The 25,363-nt window shown below is 38.5% G+C and overlaps 1 protein-coding gene across 4 annotated transcripts; it reads right to left on the minus strand.

Moving 5' to 3' along the window:
- Positions 1–1,404: 1,404 nt before the first annotated feature.
- On the minus strand, positions 1,405–25,001 carry LOC100149161 (proteinase-activated receptor 1-like). Of its 4 annotated transcripts, none has more exons than XM_073935774.1 (7): positions 24,790–24,950; positions 23,820–23,922; positions 21,968–22,132; positions 18,766–18,873; positions 15,386–15,424; positions 7,764–7,823; positions 1,405–2,855 (listed from the first exon to the last, which is right to left on the minus strand). In XM_073935774.1, exons 2-7 carry the CDS (start codon positions 23,860–23,862, stop codon positions 1,804–1,806), a joined length of 1,467 nt encoding a protein of 488 aa, XP_073791875.1. In that variant the 5' UTR covers positions 23,863–23,922; positions 24,790–24,950; the 3' UTR covers positions 1,405–1,803. The 4 variants fall into 4 exon arrangements, with proteins under 4 accessions (XP_073791875.1, XP_073791874.1, XP_017208504.3 ...); XM_073935775.1 differs by lacking the exons at positions 23,820–23,922; positions 24,790–24,950 and adding exons at positions 7,389–7,480; positions 22,279–22,414 and having other exon boundaries at positions 1,412–2,855; XM_073935773.1 differs by lacking the exon at positions 23,820–23,922 and having other exon boundaries at positions 24,790–25,001.
- Between the last annotated feature and the right edge of the window lie 362 nt (positions 25,002–25,363).

Below are 25,363 nucleotides of genomic sequence, written 5' to 3' on the forward strand. Positions count from 1 at the left end.
GATTACATCCCTCAAAATGGCCTATAATCTACAAATACATCACCTACAATCGTAGATATATACACTAGATATATTGCATACAGACCCAGAGCATGCGTCAATAGCGCCGCCAAATTTGTACAGTCCCAGGACAAATGTCATTCAACCACACTGGTCAAGACTAAAGGCAATCTGAAGATGCTGGATTTTAGCGCTGTGAACGAGTGTAGTAACGAGCAAACAAAGAAAACAAAGCACAGAAGCAGAACATTTGATAGGTAACATTTCGTTTTTTACATTTTTTTATGTAAGTTATGTAACTTTTGTGCTTAACAAGTATTGATTATAATATAGTCTCTTACTGCACTGACTATTAAGGCTGATTTATACTTCTGCGTCAAACGCCGGCGTATGCTACGGCGCTGACGCATAGCCCTTCGCCGTGGCCGTCGCCGTCACTGACGTGCACCTCTCAAAAATGTAACTACACGTCGCAACAATGCGTAGCGCAAGCTCTGTGATTGGTCAGCTTGGTAGCGCTGATGAGTCTGGGCCGGACCGAGTTTACCTCATAGTTAAAGTTGTTGCACGTCCGCCGGTTCCGGCCTCAAAATGAGCGCGTTTGAGCCACTTGTACAACCAGGAAGTGTTCAGAAAAATCAAAACAGAAGCGAAGAAACTCGACACAGAGGAACATTTACACCTCACTGCCAACTAGCGTTTCGGAAGTGTTAATGCAGACCAACAGAGACAGCGCGCAGAAGTATAAATGCACAAAACAAAACTTTCCATCCGGAGCTCCTTGACGGGACTCCACACTTGTAATCAATCGCTCGCGCCATTCGCGCGGCTCTCGGTCCCCCCCAGACTCGTCAGCGCTACCAAGCCGACCAATCACAGAGCTTGCGCTACGCGTCGTTGCGACATGTAGTTACATTTTTTGAGAGGTGCACGTCAGTGACGCCGATGGCCACAGCGAAGGGCTATGCGTCAGCGCCGTAGCATAAGCCGACGTTTGACGCATAAGTATAAATCAGAGGATAATACATTTCTATCCACACAAAACACACGCTCTTATCAGGAATGCCCGTGCGGTAACTTATACATCGATGTGGAAAAGTGATGTAAAATAATAATTTTCGTAATTTAATCAAATATTTGCATACTGACCACCGGGAAAACTCCCGATCACAGACATAAGTATAGATGTGTGTGTATCTCTGGCTCTGGGTGGCCAGTCCTTCACTGCACCTTAGTCTCACATTCATTTCAAAGAAGCGCTACCCTGTACTAAGATGGCAGCTCTATTGATGCATTCCTTCCAATACGCAACAATAGCTATAACAACCTTCCATTGCTGTTGTCGCCAGAAATGGGGGTGAGCACGTATTTCACGCGTGCAATCAGAGTCCATGCATTCTAAAGTTGTTTTCAAGCAGAATGTCTTTATTTGTGCAGGTGAATTAAACAAAGCCTCAATCTTTGCCTCTCCTTTCTTCTTTATCATGTCAATATAACAATTACTCCATGTACACACAGCACATATCTAAACACTGCAGTTTTCTGGCTAGCAAACAAGTTACTCTGTAGCACGGTCAAAAACCGTGTGCTTTCCCAAACCTGACGCTCTTCCTCGCTTACACAGGCACCTTAGTTATAGTTTTCAGCTAGTGACACCTAGTGGACAACATAAATCACAACAACACAAAAAATGGCTCCTACAATAGCGTAGGCGACATCTATTACAACATCTAATATAAATATCTATGACCTACAATAAAGCACACAAAGGACGCAGCTTTTTATTTTCTTGCTGCGTGTGAGCTATGGTAGACGATGGCTCCTTTTTTTTGCCTTCTTGCACCAAAACACAGATTTGATTAGCTGTCTGTAATGAGATGAACCATAGTAGTACAGAAGTGGGTCTAGAAAAACACTTGCGCTCCCCAAACACACAGCCAACATGTAAGCAGCATATGATGAATTTCCTTCACCGGTTTCACCTCTTCTTGCTAAACGAATGCAGTGATACAACAAGATGCCATGGGTTGGAGCAAAACACACCACAAACTCCGTCAGCACAGAAATAGTCATGATCACAGCTCTCCTTTTGTTGGAGAAAGATGAAGAAATGCGGTCAGACTTTACACTGAGCACATATATGATGGTGGAGTAGCTCACTAAAGTGATGACCAGCGGCAAGAAGAAATACAGGCAGGAGAGGATGGAAAACAGGTATGCATAATATGACGATGCTTTGTCATTGGCCTTCATCATATCATGACAAGTGATGCCTACATCTTCAATCTTAACTGTTTGTCTCATTAAAAGTATTGGCACAGTACCAGCGAGCGCCAGCAGCCAGACTAATGCGCATATGAACGAGGCTTTCCTCGCATTTCTCCAGGTTAAAGAAGCGATGGGAAGCGCAACACCCAGCAGTCTGTCCACACTCATGCACATCATCAGCAGTATGGAGCAGTACATGTAGCAGTAATAAGCTGCAGTGAGCACACGACACGCCGCCTCACCAAACAGCCAATCAGAAGCGTTCAGCTGGTAGTGGATCTTCAGAGGCAGCAGCAGGGCGAAGAGCAGATCCACACACGCCAGGTGAGACATGTAGATCACCGCTGGTTTCTTTTCTCTGATCCTGCAGGTGAACGTCACCAAAGCCAAAGCGTTCAGAGGCAAACTGAGGAGGATGATGATGATGTAGAAGGACGGCATGAAGCGGGTGACCAGCGTGCCTTTCAGGAACTCAACAGCATCAACTGAGGTGTGTGTTGGCTCAAGGATTAGTGTCGTTTTGATTCGGATCTTGCGTGTACAAAGTGACCGTTTAGGTTGTGGTGGCGGAAAGTACATTAACACTCCTAAAGGAGGCAGAAGGCAGAAAGGATCTGTCAACAACACAAAAACCCTAAGTGACATTCTCATCACTGTTGCCAACTCATTTTCAGAGGAAGTTGCTAACTGTGGAACAATTTGTCGATAAAAGTTACTAAATGATGCTGTAACATCATTGTGTGATGACGTCATAATGTAATTGCAATAGGGTTGGGTCGATAGATGATGCCATGGTCCATCGACGATAGCCGATAGACATCACGATGCTGAGCTCAGCAGCAACCCTTGCAAAAAACACACACGGCCCTGTTTACACTAATACGTCTTAGCTTTAGAATGGCATTTTAGAATGAAAACGATCCACGTCTACATTGACGTTTCATCTAGCATTTCTGAAAAGCCCTCCTTCCACACTTTACTGCTGAAAACACACATCATGTGACCCCACACACGCACACATGCACAGTCATTTGCTGCAGCGTACGCATGCGTCTGAGCTCCAGCAGCCAGCAGAGCAGGTGCATTCATTCATTCATTCAGCAGAGCAGGTGCTTTGAGCACAAAAGCCCAGAGAGCAGTGCACGTTGGACAGTTTATCAAGGATGTACCGCTGGATCGCGTCTCACTATAGTTGTTAAATGCGATATTTAATTAATCTTGTCTCCATCCAACGACTCTTTGGTCTTTTGAATCTATCAGGTAATGTGTCACAGTGTCAGTACACTGCTTCAGTCTTTCACTTTCACACTTGTATTTAGTAATTTTAGTGAAAACCTCAGATACTGTGGGTTGGTTGCTGTTGGCTGTGCACGCTTTTTTACCAACTGAGTTTGTCGATGCCATTATAATGACACAGATCACCCTGCCAATTCATGCCAGAGTCCCGCAGAAAAAGTGATTGACAGGCGGTCATTTGTGTGTAACTTATCTTTATTTATTTATGATTTGGTTATGGGTAAAACAAAGATTATGCGGGTCAGGTAGTTGAAACGATAGGCTACAAATAATTAATTTGTTATGAATTAATTATTCATAAATATTTAATTCACCGCTGCCTAAGATGACGATGCCACCATCCATCGCGATGTTTCACATTAGACATCGTACAATGCCAAATTGGTCAACATCACCCAACCCTAAACTCAAAGCTGCAAAATGACTTGCCATCTCACTATTTAAAATATATTCAATTATGGCACTGTATTGGTAGTTAATGCTGCTTAAATGAACAACAATTATACATGTTTACAACACAGTATCAGTAAATAAACAGATATATCAAACGATTGTTTAGTTACTATTTTAATTATTTCAACAAAAATGTCAGATGTGTACTATTGCTGTTGCAACAAATATTTCTGGTGTTCCTGCAGAACCAGAGAGGCTGCAGTTTCAAGACAGCATTTTAGGATCCTGTATTATGGAACTACCCCTAAACCCAATAACTAAACTAACCCAACCGGAACAGCAGGGTCCTAAAAATGCAGTGCTAGAAATGCGTTCTAATCTCTTTAGTTGTGCATGAAAATACTATTATTATTTTTTCATTTACAAATATGTTCATTTGTTAGTGATAATTTTATATATCTTTTCGTTTATGGGCCTATAAGAACATACTTATATAGAATGATTTCTAATATATTTGAACATCTATGTATCCAATGGCTAAAAAATGTAAGCTGCCATTTTTGCGATATTTAGAAATCTTTTTTGCATATATGACATTTATTTTCTGCATGTAGAATCCAAATATGAACTTGCATGTCATATATGTAATTTGCATATATTTCATGTATAATATTTCTGTATGGGGTACTAATACAGGACGGAAACATATGATCATCAAAGGGTTAGTTCACCCAAAAATATACTTTCTGTTGTCAATTAATCACCTTCACGTCATTCTAAACCAGAAACCTTCGTTTATTACCAGAACTTAATTTAAGATTTCCTAGATGACATCTGAGAGCTCTCTCCTCCTCCATAGACAGCAATGGATTATCAAATCCACCTCCTAGCTCCTAGCTTAAATAAAATTAATATTTTTGTCTTATGTGCGCACAAAAGTATTACTGTAGCTTTATAGTATTCAGATTTAAGCCCTGAAGGCATATGGTCTGTTTTTTGTATTTTTCTGCACTTTGAATGAGTCATTTTAGATTTTTATGATACTTTTAGATTTAATATAAAATATATTAAATATTTGTATTGTGAAGATGACTGAAGGTTTCAAGGGTTTGGAATGACACAAGGGTGAATAATAAAGACATCATTAAAATTTTTGGGTGAAGTCTATAAACCAAGACACTGCAGGTAAAAAAGGGTAAAACATTAAAAAATAGTTGTCACCATACATCCACAGTTGATTGATTACATTATGAATTTCCTTATTTTGTATGCCAAGTTTTCTACACATTTTGGTTAAATTATGGAAATAACAATAAATAATTTAATATTAGAGATCATTTGCATATTATTTGTCTTCATATTCCTCCATGAACAGCCACCTTAAAGTAGTGGAGGGGTCTGAGTGCGCAAGCTCTGTGATTGGTCGGCTTGGTAGCGCTGACGAGTCTGGACGGGACCGAGAGCCGCGCGAATGGCGCGAGTGATTGTTTACAAGTGTGGAGTACCATGGAGGAGCTCCAGATGGAAAGTTTTGTTGTGTGTTTACCTCATAGTTAAAGTTGTTGCACGTCCACCAGTTCCTGCCTCAAAATGAGCGAGTTTGAGCCACTTGTACATCCCGGAAGTGTTCAGGAAAAGCAGAAAAGCAGTGAAGAAACTCGACACAGAGGAACATTTACACCTCACTGCCAACTAGCGTTTCGGAAGTGTTAATGCAGACTGACAGAGACAGCGCGCAGAAGTATAAATGCACAGCCACGCGCGTTGCATGCGCCGTGGGTTACGCCGGTCACTTGACGCAGAAGTATAAACCAGGCTTAAGAGCTATGTTGTCGGTGGCTAATGCCCCTGGTATGGTCTCTCAAGGCAAAAAGGTCTTAGGTGACAGGCCAGACTAAGAGAGATTCAAAAAAACGTTGCTTGGTATGCTGCAGCCCGGGGCCCACCCTGGAGCCAGGCCTGGGATTGGGGCTCATATGCAAGTGCCTGGGGGCTCTTTATTTCATCCCTCGGAACCCGACTGGGCTCAGCCCAAAGGAGCATTGTGGGAACATCCTCCTGCAGGCCCACCACCTGCAGGGGGAGCTGTAAGGGGCTTGTGCAATGTGGAACGGAGGGTGGTCAAAGGTTAGGACAACGACAACCCCACAACCAAAACTGGCTTTTGGGACATGGAATGTCAACTCACTGGGAGGGAAGGAGACAGAGCTTGTCCAGAAGTTTGAACGGTACCAACTAGAGCAGGAGTGCCTAACCCTGTTCCTGGTGATCTACCTTCCTGGAGACTTCAGCTGCAACCTTAATCCCAAACCTGTCTTTAATTAGCAAGTGCACATTTAGACTCTATTCATTTGGTTTACTGGTATTTGATCAGAGTTGGAGCTAAACTCTGCTGGAAGGTAGATCTCCAGGAACAAGGTTGAGCACTACTGAACTAGAGATAGTTGGGACCACCTCCATGCACAGCTTGGGCTCTGGAACTCAAGTTCTTGAGAAGAGCTGGACTTCCTTCTATTCTAGAGTTGTCCGCGGTAAAAGGCGTTGGGCTGGTGTGGGCTTGTTTTTAGCTCCCTAACTTAGCCGCCATATGTTTTAGGTCTCTCTGCCTGTACTTTGTAAAGTACTTGGCCATCTTGGAGTCCTTGGGAGGGGTGCTGGAATGTGCTGAGGTTCCATTGGGGGACTTCAACGCAAAAGTGGGTAAGGACGGTGATATCTGGAGAGGTGTAATTGGGAGGAATAGCCTCTCTGATCTGGATCCACGTGTTGTTATGTTGTTGGACTTCTGTGCTAAATCACAGTTTGTCCATAACAAACACCATGTTGAAGCACAAGCATGTCCATTAGTGCACATGACACCAGGACACCCTAGGCCAGTGTTCGATGATCGACTTTGTGGTTGTATCATCTGATCTCCGTCTGCATGTCTTAGACACTCGGGTAAAGAGATAGGGCAGAGCTGTCAATTGATCACCACATGGTGGTCAGTTGTATCTACTGGAAGAGGGGAATGCTGGACAGACCGGGCAGGCCCAAACATATTGTGAGGGTCCTCTGGCTGAACCTCAAGTCAGAGGGATTTTCAACTCTCTCCTAAAGAAGAGCTTTGGCCATATCCCGAGGGAGGGTAGACACATTGAGACCGAGTGGTCCATGTTCTCCAACTCCATTGTTGACACAGCCATGAGGAGCTGTGGCTGTAAGGCCTGTGGTGCCTGCCGTGGCGGCAATCCACAAACCTGGTGGTTGACACCAGAAGTAAGGGATGTCATCAAGCTGAAGAAAGATTCCTACAGAGCTTGGTTGGCTTGTAGGACACCCGAGGTAGCTGATGGGTACTGACAGGCTATGCGTTCTACAGCTCGGGTGGTTGCAAAAGCAAAAACTCAGGCCTGGGAAGAGTTTGGGGAGAACATGGAGGAAGACCATACCAGTCAGCCTCAAAGAGATTCTGGCAAGCTGGAGGAAGTGTCTGGGGATAAGGAAGTCTGGGGTTCCCTCCTTAGACTGCTGCCTCCACAACCTGGCCCCAGATAAGTGGAAGTAAATGAATGAATGAATAAATAAAATGCATACACTTCTAGCAAAGAAAATGTCAACAGATGATGCAGTCTGGGTTTAAATTCATTTTGATGTGCTCTTGGTATGCTCATTATTTATATATAAAGCAATCTAATTCTCTTTAAAAGAATTCAACTGCATCATGCATTAGTTTTCCAATACTTGTATTATCTTTTTTTGTGTCATCCACAATTTGGTTGCATACAGTACATTTTTAATGTCAGCAATATGGGAGACCCCTTTACCTGAAATGGGTGAAATCTTGTGTGATGATGTCTTCACTTTAATTGTGCTCCCAGAGCTCTCTGTAACCAAAAAGCAAAACACCATCAGTTTGAGCACACAAGCTACTAAAAGCAATTACTACAGTCACTACTTCGCTTTTAATTTTAATCACTTTATAAACATTGCTAAAAGTAGCCAAATAAATGTTAAAAATAGCTAAATGCGTTGCTTAGGTGCCTTTAAAAAATTTGCTAAATCTAGCAAAAAAAATTCTAAGTTGGCAACACTGATTCTCATATACTGTGCCACATAGAAATCTGATATATAGCAATTAATACAAATTACAAATAAAACATTCATTCATTTTTTTTCGGCTTAGTTCCTTTATTAATCGGGGGTCGCCACAGCGGAATGAACCACCAACTTATCCAGCATATATTTTACGCAGCGGATGCCCTTCCTGCTGCAACCCATCCAAATATGAACTTGTATGTCATATATGTCATTTGCATATATTTCATATGTAATATTTCTGTACGGGGTACTAATACAAGATGAAAACATGATTATCAAAGGGTTAGTTCACCCAAAATATACATTCTGTCATGTCATTCCAAACCCGAGACTTTTGTTCATTGTCAGAACACAAATTAAGATTTCATTTCCATCAAGATTACAAGTACAGAACGATCTAAAAAAAATCCTTAAAACCTTTCATGTGTCTTTAGTGGTTCAATCTGAATATTATGAATTGACAAGAATACTTTTGTGTGCACATTAAATACAAATAACCATAAAAATCCGACAGTTTCTTCTCCTCAGTGTCAGTATGTTCATGAGCACTGTGCACTGATGTATTTGACTTCCACTGTTTTAAACAAAACACAATCACATCTGAGATAATATGCCAGTATAGCATGACCAAACATCTGGGAATCACACATAAAGAGAACTGTGCTCCTTAAACATGCACCCTATACTGACACTGAGGAGAAGAGACTGTTAAATAAAATTATTATTTTTGTCCTATGTTTTCTGTATTCATTGTCTATGGCAGTAGATGGCACTTTTAGATTTCATCTAAAATATATTAAATATTTGTATTGTGAAGATGACCGAAGGTTTTAATGGTTTAAATTGACACAAGGGTAAATAATTAAGACATCATTGAAATTTTTGGGTGAAGCCTTTAAACCAAGACACTGCAGGTGAAAAGGTAAAACATTAACAAATAGTTGTCACCAGAGGTGTGGACTCGAGTCATGTGACTTGGACTCGAGTCAGACTCGAGTCATGAATTTGATGACTTTAGACTCGACTTGACAAAATATAAAAAGACTTGCAACTCGACTTGGACTTGAACATAAATGACTCGGACTTTGACTAGGACTTGCCCCTATTGACTTGTAAAGACTTGCTGCTTCCCATGAAAAGCCCAACGATAAAAAAGTATGTTGACATGGACCGCTCTCTCTCTCTCCGTTTATGTGTGCGTGTGTGTGACAGCATGCGCGCGTGTGTGTGAGCATGCGCGCTTTCGGCATGACGTCCAATCGAAGCATGGTAGATTGTTTTGATTCGACAGTATCCAACGTGACTACTATGAGGCGCCGGAGTGGACAAAAGTCAAGCGAACGGAGAGAGAATTTGAATTTAAACTTGAGATCGAGCCAATACTCGCTCGCTCTCTCTCTCTCTCTCTCTCTCATACAACATACACCTCTCTCTCTCTCTCTCTCGTGCATTCAGTCTCTTTGCGTTCGCTTGACTTTTGTTTACGATGGCGTCTCATACCTTTAGTGCTTTTGCTCTCACGGGATCCTCCTTTTAAACTGACCCTTCGCTAAGCCCACGCCCAAAAACCGCCACCCACCAATCGCGGCTTACCAATCGTAGCTACGGGCAGAGGCTCTGTCAAGCTTTCGAGCGAGGGAAACAAGCCAAATCGTTGCGCAATTGGATTGTGAAAATCTGACACCCGCTATCCTAAAAGTTTGGACTGGGTGGTGGGATTTTTTCCCTTTTCAAAACCAAAGCCCAAGAGGAGAAATGCCAGCGTGGATCAAGCTGTGTGAGGGGCGGTAAAGGAGTTAAGCTAAGTTGGTTTTGTTTTCGATATTCACATTCAGTGATAGGTGGCAATAACTCACACTCCTCTTATCCTAAACAGATCTAAACTGTGTTTCTTATAAAAAAAATTTTTTTAAAAACAAAGCAGGTTATGTTTCCCAGCGGTCTTTTTCTTTTTTCCACTCGATATTATGAGCCAGGGCTCGACAATAAGGACTGCCCGATGGCCGGGGGCCAGCGTGCGAGACACTCGGGCCAGTGTACAAAATGTTACTGGCTCGATCGGGCCAGCTGCTGCCTTTTTGCCTGACAGATCGAGCCAGAGCTGCGTGCTGCGACTGTCTGTCAATTGTGTGCAAATACAATCTTACGGTGCTTTAACACATAGACGTTTGTTTCGGAATCTGTCTCGTTTCACCCGTTAGCGCGTTTTTTTGGCATAACTTATATCCAGCAGTTGCGCTCGCTTCTGCGCCAAATCAATCAGTCCAAGATCGCCTGAATGAGACGCGGTCTCTGTCCTATTGAGCGTATCGATTGTAGCGAGAAAACAAAACAATGCAACGAACTAACGACCCAGGCTATATCACAGTGTATCATGATCGTGTAATAGCCATATATACGGCTATATGAAGAGGGAATGATGAGCAGGGCGAGATGTCATTCTTACCGGTAAATGCGAAAGTGAAAGCATACTGAAATATTACCGAGAGCTGTTTATCCAGCCTGATCTCGGTTTATCCGTCAGGAAAATTGACCGAAATTACTATCTGTTAATTTTTCCATATTTTAATCGTATAATAGGCCTATGTTGTATTAGGCCTGTTGTTTTGTTCATTTCCGCACTGACAGCTCGAAAGAAAGATTTACATTGATCTGATGCAGTCTCGGTTCATCTGCTATGTCTCTCTATAATTTAAGCCTAAAATACAGAATTATAGTCAACGTTTCTTTAATAGATTGATTAATTCAATTGATCGATTTCTACAAAACCTGACAATTGAAATGAGTCTCTGTATATATGAGAAAGTCTGACCTCGATTTGTATTTGGTGACGATGTCTGTGGGTTGTTAAAATTAAAGTGCACATTTTCACTTATAAAATATTCTATACACAATACACAAAAGTTTGGGTGTCAGTGTGATTAAATATGTTAAAACAAGCTTCTTCTGCTCACCAGGGCTGCAATTATTTCATCATAAATACAAATTGTGAAATGTTGCACTATAAAATAACTGTTCAAAAGTAGTTTATCATTTAATTTATTCCAGTGATTTTAAAGATGAGATTTCAGCTTCATTACTCCAGTCACATGATCCTTCAGAAATCACTAATATTAATTATTATTACATTTATTAATGGTAATAGTTATAAAATCAATAATGTCTGGAGTAATTATTTTATTTGAAACCAAATACAATAACAAAGCAGTTATTTAAAATTTTAATAAATATTTAACAATTACACCTTTTTTACATTTATAAATATAGCCTTGATGAACTGAATAGTTTTCCTTAAACATTTTAAAAATTACCGTAAATATATATACAGATTTATTAGCCCCCTTTTGTTTTTTGTTTTTTTTGTTTTTAAAATATTTCCTAAATGATGTTTAACAGAGCAAAGAAATGTTGATATTTTGTCTGATAATATTTTTTCCTCTGAACAAAATCTTATTTGTTTTATTTTGGCTAGAATAAAAACATTTTTTTAACCATTTTAAGGTAAAATTTATTAGCCTCTTAAGCTAATTGTTTTTCAGACTGTCTACAGAACAAACCATCATTATACAATAACTAGCCTAATTACCCTAACCTGCCTAGTTAACCTAATTACCCTAGTTAAGCATTTAAATGTCACTTTAAGCTGTATAGAAGTGTCTTGAAGAATATCTAGTAAAATATTATTTACAGTCATCATGACAAAGATTAAATAAATCAGTTATTAGAGATGAGTTATTAAAACTATTATGTTTAGAAATGTGCTGAGAAAATCTGTTCTCTGTTAAATAGAAATTGGGGAAAAAAATAAACAGGGGTGCTAATAATTTAGGGGGACTAATAATTCTGAAATCAACTGTGTGTGTGTGTGTGTGTGTGTGTGTGTGTGTGTGTGTGTGTGTGTGTGTGTGTGTGTGTATACACACACACACACACACACGCACATTCAAATAGCGATTAACTTCTTTTTTTTTTTTGGTGGGGCCAGTGAAAATTTGGGCTGGGCAAGTAAAAATCAGGACCACTGCCCTGATCAGGCCAGTAGAAAAAAACGTTAGCGTTGAACCCTGTGAGCACTGCTTAGTTTAAACCCTCGCTATTGTAACGCATATAAATACATACACTAATATTTGCTGGTAGGAAAAATCTATTTGTTCACTTCTGTTATTTATACTTTAATGTGCATTTCAATTTTTTTTTCTTCCACTTAACTGCAAGTTTGAATAAAAACTGGATAAAGAGCACACAAACATGCTGACAGTAATAGGTACTGTACACTGTTATGGGTCAATGATGCTTATATTCCGCACAAATCCATCAGTTTCTTGGGTTATTAGATTATTTTATAATTTCACCTCTCCTGCTGTGCATGAACTATGCTGTTGAATGTTCAGCGTATGAGGTGGCTAGGCTAACCTTGCTTCAATTTTGATAAAATTATTTTCTAATCAGTTGCTATTATGTTGTGAATATACCCCTGTAATGTATACTGCAGTCCTCTTTTGTCTGGCTTTCTCAGATATCTCACCTGTTTGCCAAAAATGACTAATTAAATCCTTGGGAATGTCTGACACCAGCGCATACACACTGTAATAGATGTGCCAGGCATGAAAGCTTGACAGGCGTAGCAACAGTAACTAAGGAGGGCGAGGCTTAGCAAAGGGTTTTTCCAAGAATGTTGATATGGTTTCTTTCTTGCTTTACTATTTATTAACAATACACAAAAAACTAAAAGGTTAAGGTAAATTATTTAATAAATTCTAGTGTTTTTGAGTATTATACTTGTTGTATACTTGTATTATACTTATGTTTTAGGCTAGTATTATTTACGACTTGTTAATGAATGCTTCATAATACAGTAGTATTACCAATAGTGAACAGATAAAATAATACAAAGTGTAGTTTAACTACAGTAAAGTGTAGTGATTTGTAGTATAAAATACCTTATATTGTAAAATAATACAGCACTGGGTAATTTGTTTATATTACACTTGTGTTACCATAGCAACTATAGTATTACCACAACTGATCAATTGAAGTTCTTTACTGTAGTAGGCTACTGTTCAAAACACAGTACATGCCAATATACGTGTTCAGGGGCCTTGTGGAACAGCTTTCCTCAAAATGAAGAGGATGACATGGAAAATGTCCTCCACAATCTCATCAGCAAAGTGGAAGCCAGCAGACACTAGTTTACTTTATTTTAGCTGCCATGATAAAATGAGATTGATAGTGAGATTTATTTAAAGAGTGAATAGTACAGTAGGCTATAATACCTTTTCAAGTGTTTCCTTATTTTTATCAAAGTTACATTTCTGCTTGCATTAGTTTTTGTTTAAATGCTTTTAAAATAAAATATATTCTTTACATCCAACATCTATTCCAGAGGTGCCTTATAGTGGTGTAAACCCCTTTACAAGGGGTGTTACCCCTGTGTAAACTCTAGCCACCCCTGTGGCCAACCCGATATGATTTTGCTGTTGACATTATTTATTTAAATCTACTTACATAAATGCAATACAATGCAATATTTCAATAAATAAATAGCAGCCACTAAATTATTGTGGATTGATTGGTGCCACTGACGTAGCTGGCCTCTTCTGGCCCCCCTTAAGCAAATTTTCAGGGGGGCACCACTGGTCTATTCTCTGTCTTTAAGTGTTTGAAACTGAAAATATCTCATCATATAAAACAACCAAAAATGTTATGGTTTATTAGATTAAACATTTAATATGTAAGTCTATTTTAGTATTTTGGTTATTGTTATTAAACAGTGCAGCAATATGAATCATATCAAAAAGCATGAAAGGAAGAGGGAACACGACACAAATTGTGAGTTTGCATATAATCTCTGAGAGCGCTCAAGAAAATTTGTGTGTGAGCAGTGCATATTTGAGAGCGAGAGAAAATTTGAGAACTCGCAATCAGTTTTGTCCACAAACAGAGGAAATCTGTGCACGAGCATCACACAAGGTAGAGAGCAAAGCTCATCAACGTTATGTGAAGAAAACAACTTTATTGTTTGTATGAAGTAGCCTACTTCATTAACAATATGTGCTACCATTTTACATTGCTGCTAGACAGATTTGCAACTCCATCTCTTCAGCACACACGAGATTTAATTGACAAAATTCCAATTTCACTCAATTTAACTTTGCAGCATATACAGGAGTTGGTCTACTGCTACCACATTGAGGTTATGTAATTTTGGTTAATCACAAGTTGATCACCGAAGACATAACATAGCACAACTAAACTTAATGAATTAGACAGCAGTAGACCTGCAATTTCTGTGTGATGTGAGGCAAAATAGAGTCTTTTTTTGGTGGAACTCGTTCTTGTGCATTATGCTGTGGAGACGAGACGCAGCACTGTTCAGTACTTTTTCAGAAAATTGCATTTGTATTTTTATATATCTGAGCAATGTTCTTTAATAAAAAAAGGTTTGTTTAATTAATACAGATCTTACAACCATACCTAATCTGTATATATTTTATTTTTCTGTTAAAAAGACTCGAAAAGACTCGAAAATCAAACTGCAGGACTTTGGACTTGACTTGAGACTTGTTGCCTTTGACTCGGGACTTGACTCGGGACTTGCCTGTCTTGACTCGGGACTTGACTCGGGACTTGAGGGCAATGAATTGAGACTTACTTGTGACTTGCCAAACAATGACTTGGTCCCACCTCTGGTTGTCACCATACCTCCCCAGTTGATTGACTTACATTATGAATTTCATTATTTTGTATGCCAAGTTTTCTACACATTTTGGTTAAATTATGCAAATGACGATAAATAATTTATTATTTGAGATAATTTGCATATTATTTATCTTCATATTCCTCCATGAACCGCCGCCTTAAACTAGTGGAGTAACTTTATTAACGGGCTATAAATCAATTAATGGCTAGGACCACAACACATTACAGACATGCTCACTGAATACATACAGATCACTCAGACCATTAGGATCAAGTAAATTAGAAATTCCAAGAGTTCAGTCAAAGCAGGGTGAATCTGCCTTCTGCTACTACTCCCCGACTGCTGAAATCAGCTTCTAGATATGATCAGATGTGCTCCAACATTAGATACATTCACATCAAGACTGAAAACACATCTGTTTAGCTGTGCCTTTACTGAATGAGCACTGTATGTACGACAGATCGCACTATTGTGTCTTTGTTTCTTTTCTTTTTCATTACTTTACAACCTGTTTTAACACATTTTAATCTGTTTTAAATAATTTGTATTTTTTGTTGTTTTTATTTCTTATACTTATTTCTTTTATACTTGTTTATGTAAAGCACTTTGAATTACCACTGTGTATGAAATGTATAGAAATAAACTTACCTTGCTCATCGAGCCATTCAGGGCTGCTCCCAGAGCTTTCTGTAACCAGAGAGAACCACCATCAGTTTGAGCACATAAGCTACTAAAAGCAATTACTACAGTCACCACTCCTCTTTTGATTTCAGTAACTTTTTAAGGCCCCGTTTACACTAATGCATTTTAGTTTGAAAACGCATAAGTTTTGCTACGGTTACGCCAACCGTCCACACTACGCCGGAGTTCTCGAGCGCCAAAAATGGAGCGTTTCGAAAACGCTGGAGAGGCCGTTTTCATTCTAAAACGCTGCTGCTCCGTCTCAGTGTGGATGATGGAAAACGGAGACATCTGAAAACGGAGGCGGGGCTGCTGACATTCGCCTCTCTGATTGGGGCTTTTCCTCAATATTAAGTAGCCTAACACATACAGTTCAGTCCTGCATTTTCTCCGTGTAAGTTCAGACTTCGCATGTTTGATCAAGGCTGCGGTCTCTTCTTCTCAGTTTGATATGGAAAGCAGACTATACCGAGGACACGGGCAAATCTTCAAAGGGAACAGTGTACTTTATAACTTCATTCATATCACCCTGGCTACGTTGTTTCACTTTCTCAACAATAAATTGTATACATGATTTAAGGAACTGCCTATTTTCATTTTAATATTAGCAACTAAACAGACAGCAGAAATGTTGAGGCGCCGTGCTGCATGAGCGTCATCTTCACTGTGTGGATATTTATAACAAAACGGAGCCGATAACAACTGCCTCCTTTCAATTTCAGTGAAAATACGAAACACACCCTCTCTTTTGCTGAATATCAGTTTTAATAATCGATAATGGCCATTATAAAAGTATAACATACAATAAGTTTATACATTATAGGAAATAAAGGCAAGCGATCAGTCAATATACAGAATGTACATGGTTACATTAATCATTAACTTATCTTTGCGCTCAGCCAAAACAGGTTACCTGAGAAAAAGTAAGATTCTAATGACCAAAGTCAGGGAATATGTCGTTAGATAAAGACAACAAGATAAATGAAATATCCCGTTTAATAAATATAGTGAGATTAGATCCAGCGGGAGATGCTTGATGAGAAGTCCGACTAGCAGAGCTCTCATCTGGGTAGATGGGCTGCAGCGCTTGCCAGAGAGTGTGTGTGTGTGGTCACGTGATGTGCGTTTTCAGCGTTTTGGTGTGGACGGAGAGCAGTTCAGAAACGCTGGGTAAAACGCGAGTGTGGACGCGGATCGTTTTCATTCTACAACGCCGTTTTAAAACTAAAACGCACTAGTGTAAACGGGGCCTAAGCGTTGCTAAAAGTAGCCAAATGTATGTTCAAAATTGTTCCACAAATACTGTCCCACATAGAAATCTGATATATAGTCATAAATACTAATTACATATGGTGAAGTTTTTTCCTTGCCTCTGTCGCCACTGGCTTGCATGGTTCGGGACTTGTAGAGCTGTGCATCGATGAACTGTTCATCAGTGTTTGGACTCTCAGCAGTAAATATTAAACCACACTGAATTCAACTGAATTGACACTTTCAATTCACTATAATCTTCTATGCCAATCTCGTTCCTGGAGGTCCAGGTGCCCTGCAGGGTTTAGCTCCAACTTGCCTAAACACACCTGCCTGGGTGTTTCAAGTATACCTAGTAAGACCTGGATTAGCTTGATCAGGTGTGTTTGATTAGGGTTGGAGCTCAAATCTGCAGTACACCGGACCTCCAGGAACAAGTGTGGTGATCCCTGTTCTATGTGAAGCTGCTTTGACACAATCCACATTGTAAAAACGCTATACAAATAAAGATGAACTGAATTTAATATAAGACATACACGTACATATAGATTTATATGGATTTCAGATAAATAACAATGTCATATATGCAGTATACATTTATATTGTAAAAATGACTGCTTTCAGGCGACGCGGCGGCGCAGTGGGTAGCGTTTTCGCCTCACAGCAAGAAGGTCGCTGGTTGGAACCTTGGCTGTGTCAGTTGGCATTTCTGTGTGGTGTTTGCATGTTCTATCCACGTTTGTGTGGGTTTCCATATATAGATAAGCCACATCATCATCATCATCCTTAGCGCGACAATCCATTACTGGATCCTGGCTGCCTCAAGTAATTTCCGCCAATGTTCCCTGTCCCGGGCAACTGCCCACCAACTCCTTATTCCTAAAACTTTGACGTCACTGCTAATGCAGTCTCGCCATCTTGGTTTAGGCCTTCTTACTTTTTATTTTGCCTACCGGGTCAGTGCTGAAGGTTTTTTTTGGAATGGCATTTTCATCCACACGCATGACGTGTCCTGCCCACCTTAGCCTCGCAAGCCTGATATATAACTATATCAATTTCCTTATACAAGGCTGCAATTTCCTTATACAAGGCTGCATTGTTGTGACGTATCCTCCATTGATTATTGTCTTTTATTGGGCCATATATTCTCCTCAGAGCTTTTATTCTATGGCTTTTGTCATTGTCCATGTTTCTGATTCATAGGCCAGGACTGGGCGAATCAAGACTTTATAGAGGGTTATCCTTGTCTGTCTAGGGAGTGAACGGTTCTTCATGTACTTCATGAGTCCGTTATAGCTTTTATTTGCAGAGGCAAGTCTCTGTATCACTTCTTGATTTAGATTGTTGTTTGTAGTAATCACTGATCCTAGATACTTGAACACTGAGCCACATCCGTATAAATATATATGGCGCCACGGTGGCTATTTAGTGGTTATTTTTGTTTTATGCCCATAAAAGTATTATGTAGCTTTCTAATGTTCCGATTTAACCACTGAAGGAATGTGGTCTGTTTTGAGGATGTGTTTTTGTGTATTTTAACCTGACTTTGAATGATTTGTTGTCTATGGCGGATGATGGAACTTTTAGGTTTGATGTAAAATATATTAAATATTTGTATTGGTAAGACTGAGGGTGATTAATTAATGACATAATTAAATTGTTGGGGTAAACTAACTCTTTAAGCCAAGGCACTGCACGTGAAAAGGGTGAAACATCAACTAATAATTGCCACCATTCTTCTACAGTTGATTGATTACATTATGAATTGCATTTTTTGTATGCCAAGCTTTCTAAAAATTTTGGTTTAAATATGGAAATGACTAAATAATAGCTAATTTGCATACATTTCTAGCACAAACATCTGAACAGCTGATGAAATCTGGTTCACAGTTCAATTTAACGTACATTTAATATGCTCTTTATAGTCATATAAAGCAATCTAATTCATAATATGCTACAGTACATCGCTTATTTAAATATTTAAAATAATTAAACTGCATCGTGCATTAGTTTTACAATATTTTAACTATTGTTTTGTGTCATTCATAATTTGGAAGATCTCTTATGTCAGCAAAAATGCTATGGGACCCCTTTACCTTTAATAACGGGATCGAAGTTTTGGGTTGGAACTGGATACACAATGGGATCTGGTTGCTCATCTGGTTGCTCGGTACATTCAAAGCTGCCCTCAGAGCTGTCTGTCTCTAAACAAAGCAAAAAACCATCAGTTAGAGCACACAAGCTACTAAAAGCTTTCAGGTCTCATTGGAACAGAGCCCTACTTAGCATGTGTGGCTAAATAATATCCTGCAATCACTATTAGCAGCCCATTTTATAGCAATTAGATTGCTGACATTATAATGCAGATTCTGGGGAAACAAAAGGCACAAAGAAAGCTTTAGATAAAAATGGCCACATGATTTGGAGAAAATGCATGCATAAATCTTAAACGGATCTTAAAGACTTGACAGAAACCACAAAGAAAAAATAACAACTTCTAATGTGCTTAAATGGCCAAGTTGTCAGCACTGAGACATTTAAAGAGATATTTATAAAACAATTTCAATAGTTCTGATGATTATTAAATATTTTGAGAAATGCTGCTCTACTAAAACCATTAAAACATTTTTTAAAATTAAAATGATCCAATTTTATGTTCCACAGAAGCACGCTATACAGGTCATACATACAACAGAAGAGCGAGTAAATAATAAAATAATACAATTTCTTATTCTTGAAACATCATTTGCAGTGCATTTTAATCTTGTCGGACCGTAGCACCATAAGACCCAGATTTAAAGTTATGGCATGGATTTTTTGACGGATGTTCGCTCCAGGATAGAGTAACACATACCCTTTCTTATGTCTTTGAGAAGTTTATGTATAAACTACTGTAATTTCGAGAGGATCATGTGCTTATGATTTACCACAGTGCATTAACTAATCATGATTCTCCAATCATATGATTCCCAAGTGTGCTTTCACACTTGGTTCAATTGCCTGGACCGAACCCAAGTTCGGCATAGTGCCAAAATGTTGACGTCCGCATATAACAGTCATTCAGCTTTTACTGAATCTTTCGGTTTTGATACCAAAACCAAAATACAGAGAGCCACTTGTGTCCAGTGGTGGAAAGAGTACTGACATATCATACTTAAGTTAAAGTACCATTACTTGCCTGAAAATGTAAAGCAAGTAAAAATATCTGTTTTAAATATTACTCAAAGTATGAGTAAAAAGTAGACCTTTCGAAAAGTACTCAAGAGTAGTGAGTATTACGCTGTAAAAAGCTGATGCGTTTACATGTAATTTGTGCATGTGTGTAAACGTAATATTCTGTAGTGCATCAAGTTATTGCTCAGCAAGCACACAACGTCATAAGACGTTAAAATTAGGTTAGATTTTGGTTACGATGTCAGGTGACCAAAATTCAATGTGTAGTCAGCATCTACAGACAACGTTAATATTGACGTTTATATGACGTTAATATTTGGTTGATTTTAGGTTATGTCGAGTCAACATCTCAAACCAATGTCATATTGATGTCAAACATTTAAAGTCAAATTTATTGTACATTTATTTACAAAATCCAACGTCTAATAGATGTAACAGTTATAACGTTCACACAAAGTTAAGCTGTAACATCATTAGATGTTGATATTTGGTTAGTTTTAGGTTGGACATTGACGTTGGCCTGATGTTGAGTCATGACATCAACCGGATTTTCATTTCCAAAGAAAATGCAACGTCCCCACGATGTCTGGATACAAAGTCAATCTAACATCATGTTGACATGTTGTGCCTGCTGGGTGTTTAAGGCCATTTCGGTCAATATACAGTAAACATTTGCCATCTTCTCATCAGTGATATGCATCTAAACAGTCTCTGGGTCAATAAATGTAAAGATTTTGGACATCATCTTGAAAACTTTTAATGCTTTCAAACAGTTTGCTGCAATTACATTAAGCGCCCATGCCTTACGGTAAGTTATTATGATGCGATTTACCTTCTATGTGTGATTTGATTGGACAGGAATCGCAGGACCGATTTTTCTAATCCCCATAGACAAGAAAAAATACAGTAGTGACTGCAGGTTGAAGGAAAGTAGTGGAGTAAAAGTACCCATACAGCACTAAAAATGTACTCAAGGGAAAGTAAAAGTGCACCTTTTTAAAATGACTTAGTAAATTACAATTCCTGAGAAAAAGTACTCAATTATAATTTGAGTATATGTAATTAGTTACTTTACACCACTGCTACAAATGAACGATATGAAAACTAAAACTTGTTGTACAGTTGGCGGTTCACTTCCATTATTTGGTTCGTTATTTGAAACCGTACTAGAGTTCGCACAAACCGTACCCCAGACCACCTCTTTCAGTTCACACTAGCTAAACTTACCCTACTTTGATATCAAATGAACCCGGGTGTGGACCAAAAGGGCTAGTGTAAAAGCACCTGAAGTCACTATAAAAAACCACAGTCTTTGTTCCACAACTATCTTCTTCTGGAAGAAACCCCCCTCCCTTCCCCTTTTCACCTAGATTGGGCAGCATGGCGGCCCAGTTGTTAGCACTGCTGCCCCACAGCAAGAACAGTGCTGGCTTTGGTCTTGACATAAGGCTTGACTGTTCTGTAGTTACATTAAGGAACTTTGTTGCAGTACTATGGCTGCAGCAGGCACAATGATATTACCAAGCACCTGAAAATAGTCCCCAGTAAGGTAACATTGCTGCATACAGGTAATATCATTACGTCTGATGTAGCCATGGCTTGACACCAAAGTTCCTTAATAAATATGCCAGAATGAGTAATGTCAGACAAACCCTCATCATTCACTGCAGTATTGCAGCTGTCACAGCAGAAATGAAATCGGATGCTTTCTGTTTTCTCCTTCTGCATTCAAACGTTGCTCAGGTTTATGTTGTAATAGTCAAATGAAATATCAGATGCCTTTGAGTCTCTAATCAGGGAGGGCTCAGGAAAATGAGCAAAAGAGGTGGATTATAACACTTGAACTAAATGTGAATTTCAAATAACAGCAGAGAACCAAAATTCTCTAAATACTCAAATATAAATATAATAAAGGTATAGGAAAAATGAAAAAAGAAAAGTTATATTTCTATAAATTGCAAATTCTGTATAAACTGAAAATTTCCAAGTGGTCTCTCTAAAAAAACAAACCGAAACACAAAACAACTACTGTATGTTCTCAATCTAAATATTATTAGTTGTATTGGACATCAATAATCAGGTGAAAAGCCTGAATGATACTTATAGATTGTAAAGTAAATTTACCTGGATGTTTTGGGCTGGGCATGTTCAGGGAAACAGTTGTGGAATAGTTTCCGGAATAATCTTCATCATAGCCTTGATGATAATAATAATAATCATCATCCTCATACAACTCATCCATTGTCTCGTTATTTTCCGTCATAACACCAAAGCTGCTTTCAAAGCCATCTGTAACACAATGCAATGTTATATAACATTACCAGACAGAAATGTACATTAATAATCCCAGTACAATAAAATATAACATCATATGATAACACAAAAGCTCTACAATGTGAATTAATGTATTAAAAGTGACATACTTGTGTACTTACCATAGATATGGGGGACTATCATACAAAATAAGAGCATTTTGACCACCATGATTGCTTATCAGATAACAGACACCAATTCTAAATGGTAAAATTGTCAAACAGCAGTATCTCTGGATGGACAGGTATTCCTTGTGGTGAAGCCAGGATCTGAGACAGGCACTTTTTCATTACTGAAAGGAGGCGCCTAAGAGCGTAATGTAGTCTGTCATCAACAGTAAATCTTAAAGGATTTTTTCATTATCATGCATTTACAGCATCACCAGCATTCAAACAATTATCTAAAACGAGTATAGGAAATGACTTGAGTTTATATGAGTGTTTGTACTTTACTTTGCAGCATGCTAACCATTAATCCCCGTCTTAGTTTCTCTAATATATATATTTTTTAATTGCACACATTTTTGCCCTAATGTGAATAGTTGGTAATTGAACAAAATACTTCAATAGATCCATTTATCACTGTTTCTGTGCATCAGATCAAGAAACAGGTCTATAAATCAACAATAATAGCACATAGCAGTAGTATAATTCTAATGAAGTAACTTTAATTAAATTCATATTTATTTCAATAGCGCTTTTGCAATGAGGATCGTGTCAAAGCAGATTAACATAGAAGTTCTAGTAAATTGAAACTGTCAATGCAGTTTTCCGAGTTGAAGTTCAGTTTAGTTTAGTTCAGTCACAGTGTGGTTTAATTTTCACTGCTGAAAGTCCAAACACTAAAAAGCAAATCAATCGATGTGCCAAACCAAGAAAGCCAGTGGCAACAAACAAACTTCACTAACCCAGCAGGCACACAACATCATAAGACGTTAATATTAGTTTAGATTTAGGTCATGATATCAAGTGACCAAAATTCAATGTCTAACCATCGTCTAAGGACGTTATTTTAATGTCCAATAACAACGTCAAACTACATTGATATTTGGTTGATTTTAGGTTGTGTTGGAAAGTGACCAAAATCCAACATCTGATAGATGTCATGGTGGTAACTTCCACACAAATTCAGGTGTAATATGATTAAACGTTGATACTTGGTAGATTTTAGGTTGGACATTGACGTCAACCTGCTTTTCATTTCCAAACAAAATCTAACGTCCCCACGATGTTGGGGTACAACCTTAATATGATGTTTTGTTGATGTCCCTGTGCCTGCAGGGAATGGACGACAGTGAAGGAAAAAACCTTCAGAGGTTTATATATTTGATGACATATACATATATACTGATAGGGCTGGGCAATATTGCACAAGGAAAACATGCAAACTCCATACAGAAATGCCAACTGATCCAGCCGGGGCTCAAACCAGTGCCCTTCTTCTTGTGAGGCGACTGTGCTACCCTCTGCGCCACCGTGCAGCACTATCGCAGATATATACATGAATTAACAGTTTAGTGGTGATTATTAAATCATATGAATCAAATCTGAACTGGGCATCACTTTATCGAACAAGATATTAAAGAGACCTACAATGGATGTCAATATTTACAATGAATAGTGACTTAGAGGGATAGTTTAATCAAAAATGGAGATTTTCTTACCATTTGCTACCTTTAAAGTCACAAATATCGGAACAAACTGCATGTCTGTAAACAGAGTGTGGGTGAGTGTTCGTCTCACTGTTTCTGTAGTGGGAGTGCAAAACTTGAGGGGAATAAGAAACAGAATTCGACACAACATAGGCATTGTTAAAGAATTTTACTACAGGGTAGCGCTCCTTTGAAATTAATGCGGGACCAAGCTGCAGTGGAGGACTGTCGCCATCCAGAGCCAGAGAATTACACATATGATGGGGAGTTTTCCCAGAGGTCAGTATGCATTGTTTTTTTTTTTTTTATTACGAAACTTATAATTTTAAACCACTTTTCTATATTAATGGATCAGTGACCGCACAGGCATTCCTGACAAAAAGCTTGTGTTTGTGTGTATGGAAATGTACTACCCTCCCTGTAAATTTTTATCTAATCTGTGTCCTTTTTTATTTATTTTTTATTTAAACTTCAAAAGACAGACAGGCATTTTCAACTTCCATTGTTAAACATACATTATATCCAAGCAGCATATAATAAACAAAACAGTATAAACTAATAATAACATAAATAAATCTTAAATAATATAAAAGGAAATACATTACAATTAGGGGGATCAGTCTATATAAGCTGACAAAAGCTTAGAGAGCTTTAAGGCACCTTTTGTTTTTACCTGTTTTATAGATTTATATAAAATATTGAAATCATTTTTAAATGCTTTGAAGCAAGGAGAAACTTTAACAAATCTACATTCGTGGATATAAACTTTTGCTACAATCAACATATTATTACACAGAAATTAAATTTCCTTGTTTTTCATAAAAATGCCAAATTTCACAATGTGATAGTCAAACGCAGGTATTACATTTTTTGTCATCAACCACTCATACAATCTGTCCCAAAAGCATTTGACAATGGAACGATTATAAAAAAAGATATTCCTGGGATTCAATATCTTTCAAGCAAAAAATAGAAGCATTACTGTCGAAATGATCGAATCCGTGTCCTGAAACGAGTAGGTGAAGCTGCATGCCCGGAGACCCAACTGCACGCTCAGACCTGCGCGCACAGATCTGAACTTCCAGACCTAACGTTTTCTCAGACAGTGCCACTTGCTGTTGGGTTGGGTGAAGCGGCAGGTACGGAGACCCAACTCCATGCTCAGACCAGCACTTTCTAGCAAGTAGCAACATCAGAAACGCAAGTAAGGTTATTGATTATTAAAACGATTCCTGAAAATGACCAGGTTTCATGGCATAAGTGGTGTAAAATATTACACTAACAAAGAATTATTTCAGTGTTTGATTTGATCAAAATTAGTGCCAAAAGAGCATTTTTAATGATATTTACAGCTTGCTCTTAATTTATGTATTGTTGTACCTTTCTGGGACTCTTTTCTGGCAAAATTTAAAAAGAAAACTTTAAAGTAAAAATGTAAAAATAAAATGTTTAATATATAACGCGATTATTAATTTAGTGCTATATAGGTATATTACTGTATTATCTAACTGAAAGTGCTATCAAAGACAATAACAGTAACACAATATAGTTTTGCA

This window comes from Danio rerio, chromosome 21 (assembly GCF_049306965.1).
Source record: "Danio rerio strain Tuebingen ecotype United States chromosome 21, GRCz12tu, whole genome shotgun sequence".
NCBI classification, from domain to species: Eukaryota; Metazoa; Chordata; class Actinopteri; order Cypriniformes; family Danionidae; genus Danio; species Danio rerio.